Source organism: Charadrius vociferus, unplaced genomic scaffold (genome assembly GCF_000708025.1).
Source record: "Charadrius vociferus isolate BGI_N301 unplaced genomic scaffold, ASM70802v2 scaffold54, whole genome shotgun sequence".
Classification (NCBI taxonomy): Eukaryota; Metazoa; Chordata; class Aves; order Charadriiformes; family Charadriidae; genus Charadrius; species Charadrius vociferus.
In genome coordinates, this window is record NW_009648350.1 from 4379324 (window position 1) to 4382664 (window position 3341).

The 3341-nt window shown below is 62.7% G+C and overlaps 1 protein-coding gene across 1 annotated transcript in view; it reads right to left on the reverse strand.

Moving 5' to 3' along the window:
* Positions 1 to 288: 288 nt before the first annotated feature.
* The window catches only part of SMG6 (SMG6 nonsense mediated mRNA decay factor), a 133467-nt gene continuing 130414 nt past the window's right edge, over positions 289 to 3341 (reverse strand). Inside the window, 3 exon segments of the mRNA XM_009885176.1 lie at positions 289 to 689; positions 2321 to 2402; positions 2712 to 2923. Coding sequence (XP_009883478.1) covers positions 559 to 689; positions 2321 to 2402; positions 2712 to 2923 — 425 coding nt within the window. The 3' untranslated portion in view covers positions 289 to 558.

The following is a 3341-nucleotide window of genomic DNA, read 5'->3' on the forward strand; positions in this document are numbered from 1 at the left end:
GGGTGGGAGGCGTGGGGCTGCCCGGGCCACGCGGGACCAGCAGGCTGGGGCAGGAGGGAACCTGCCCTTGAAGTCCACGGCCTCTGCGAGGGGCAGGAGCCAGCCTAAGCAATCCCAAAGTCTTGCGCTGGCGTGTGCCCGGTCTCTGCCCTACGCGACCTACAAACCCGAAGAGCCACCGATTCGTGACTCGAGCTCTCTGCAACCAAGCAAACCAAGCAAAAGGCTGGCGATCCGGCACGGGCTCACCCAAAGCTTCCCTTAGCCGGCGGGGTTCGCCAGCTCCGCTCCGGCACTGCCCAAAGGTTGGCGGGACCCTCAACGGCTCAACTTCCGTGTGAACCATCCACAGCAATGACCTTCCCAGCAGGGCTGCCCTCGGGGGTGGGGCCCTTCGCAGCACGGCCATTCTGGGGTGGGTTGAAGACGTGGCGTTTATTGTTCGTGGTGGGCTGGAAGGCGTTGGCGGCGCGTGGTGAGGGCTGCCGCTGAAGCCGATCTCCCACCGTAACAGGGCTGCGTGACTCGCTCAGGGGCTGTCGGCCCCGCTCGGCCCCCTCAGCCCTCCTGGGCCCACTTGAGGAAGGTGGGGATGTCCCTCACCGGCACGTTGCGGGTCAACGCTTTGACTCGAAGGTTCCGGTCATCCGTCAGCAAAACCACTTCCCTGAGCAAACGGATAGGATCGTCTGCAACGAGAGAAAGAGAGCGTAGCGTGAAGCTCAGACCTCCCCGCTCTGCCCCAGCCCTCGCCCCCGTCCCACACCGCGCTGTCCCCACGCCGTGTCCCCTCCATCCTCCTCCAGTGCAGGGCCACCCGGCACCCCGGCGGCACCGCCAGCTCCCCGCTCCCTGCCGAAGCTTCCCGGCACAGCCGGGAGACAACACTTCACCTCGAAGGTCGCCTTCTCCCCCCCCCCCCCGCGCTGGCTGGGGGATGATTTCTGATGGCCGGGGAGCAGCACCCCAGGGTGCCCCGCTGCCCGTACGGCGTGGTGCGCCGCGCCGCAGGCAGGGAAGAGGAGGTCCCTCTGCCTGACCCTGGCCAGGAAGACGGCCCGCGACCCCGGCTCCAGCAGGAAGCTGGTGCTATTATTCTGGTGATCTCATTATAAGATCTAAAACCAACCCTTATTTTTTTGCAAAGTTTTTTTGGAGTCGCCGCTGACACCGAGGCGTTTCTGGCTGGGGCTCAGAGAGGCAAAAAGAGAGTTGAAGGCTGAGAAATAACCGAAGGGATCTTGCCCCCAGATGGATGAGCTGCCCCGCACGCAACGCGCCGGGCTGGGATGTGGGAGCCACGCTTACGTGTGTGCGAAGCAGGGGAAGCATATGGGGTATGTGTAAGCAGCTGGGTCCTGTGACCAGAGTACTGTTCCTATGAGCACAGGAAACACAGTGCCTCCGAGCCAGGACGGGAATGGAAAAAACAGAGTTTATGGGAGCCCAACATGGGCCCAGATTGGCTGCGCGGGGAACGGCAGGACGAGGGGAAGGGGAGGGTGGCCAGGAACGTGGGCTACGGTCACGGTGTCGGGGCTGGGGATGGCGGGGTGAGCACTCCGGCCGGCCCGTGCCGGGAAGAAGGGGAACGGGTGCTCGGCGGGAAGGCAGGCCTGGGGCCGAAGGCTGCTGCAAGCGGGATCGGGAGGTTTTGTGCGGACACTTTAAGAAATGTGTAACAATAAACATCCTCTGCTCCGCACTGGTGACGCGCCTCCTTGTTACAAACCAGAGGCTGTCAGCTTGTCAGGCCCCATTCCCCATAATCCACATGATTTCAAAATTCAGCATCATTTGCACATAAACATTTGGTGACGGTTTCTCTGTGAATCTGACAAGTTAAGCTGCTAAGAATTCGCACTGACAAATGCGGGTTGATTTCTTGGGCAGCTGCTGATGCGATTCCCATCCCCACCGCCCTGGCAACAGCCCGGGGGCTGTCTGGTCCCAGCACGCGTGGCCGATGCCAACTGGGCATCGTGAGGGAAAAGGGCCCCGGCCAAGAGGCACCGGGGCTCGCAAGGAGGAGGTTCTTTCTGGCCCTTCGTCACCCCTGCCAGCACCGTGTAACGGCCCCGGGGACATTTACAGTCGGCTTCTCGGAGGCTGCGGCATCCCCGAAGCACAGTGAGGTGCGCATTTGGCAACGTGGTGGGAAGGGGCACAGCCTGGGGCTGACCGGAGGCAGGAGGTGGCACCTTGGTGTTGAAAGAGGCAAAATGTGGGCGGGATCGGCTCCAAGGGCCAGGAAAGAGAAATCAGAAGGGTCCGTGGGACGCAACAGAGAAGGGACAACGAGGATGTGAGGATGTTCTACCTTTGTTGGAGGGCATGAAATCCTTGGCCTTGTCATTGCAATAGTGGAGGCAGCAGGACAGAATCAGGTCGTCGTTGTTTCCCTGGCAGAAAAGTGCAACGTTACCCCAGGCAGGGAAAAACCCACAACCCCACCAACCCCAGTTCCTGCTCTGCCCTTGGGACACCCTGCCGCAGCTCAGCGGAGAGCAGGGCTGCTCGGAGCCGAAATGCACACACCCACAAGAGCCTGATCAGCCGCCTGCAAAGGGGGGGGACAGAGCTACCACCACCCAGAGCTCCTGGTCCCCAGGATCCCTGGTGTCCCCCAAGAAGGCAGTGGCGAAGAGCCTCCAGCCCTCGGCAGCACTGCCTCCGTGTCCTGTCCTCCCGGGGCAGCGATGTCCCCTTACCTGCTGGCCAGTGGTGTCTTCGCTGCGGAAGGAGATGGACTCCAGCTCGTTGCCTCGGCTGGTCAGAGCCCTCAAGCAGTTGTCCCGGGTCTCGAATCGCTCCTCCAAGAACTCGATGGACTTCCTGGCTCTCTCCTGAACTTGGCGGGCATAGCCTGCGGCCCGGTGCTCCATCTCCGGGCCCTTGGCCAGGCCGTCCAGCTCGTTTATCACTTCAAACAGGAAGAGGAGGTACAGTTACTATGGGACAAGGTGCTCCCGTGACCTGCTGCTGGAGCACGCAAGTTGCCAAGGCCTCGGGGCCGGGGCACTGGGAGCTGGCTCAGGAAATCTGGGTTCAGCTGCCGCAGCGTCCCAGCACTCCTGGACTTGGCTGCGGGTCTGGAAAAGCTTTGCTGCCTTCCACCTCCGTGGGTCACCTGGCTCGGCCCCGGGAGCGCAGGCACCTCTCCCCTGCAGGGTGCGGGTAACGCTCCCTAAGGGCACCTCGCTTTGCTCTGGGGAAACACCGGGACCACCGCCGTGTCCCCCACCCCACGCTCCTGTCTCACAACAGACGGCAGCTCCGTGTGTGCACGAGGGTGTCGGAAACCCCCAGTCCCCCGCGGCCTGCTCCTCCGCCTCCGAGCC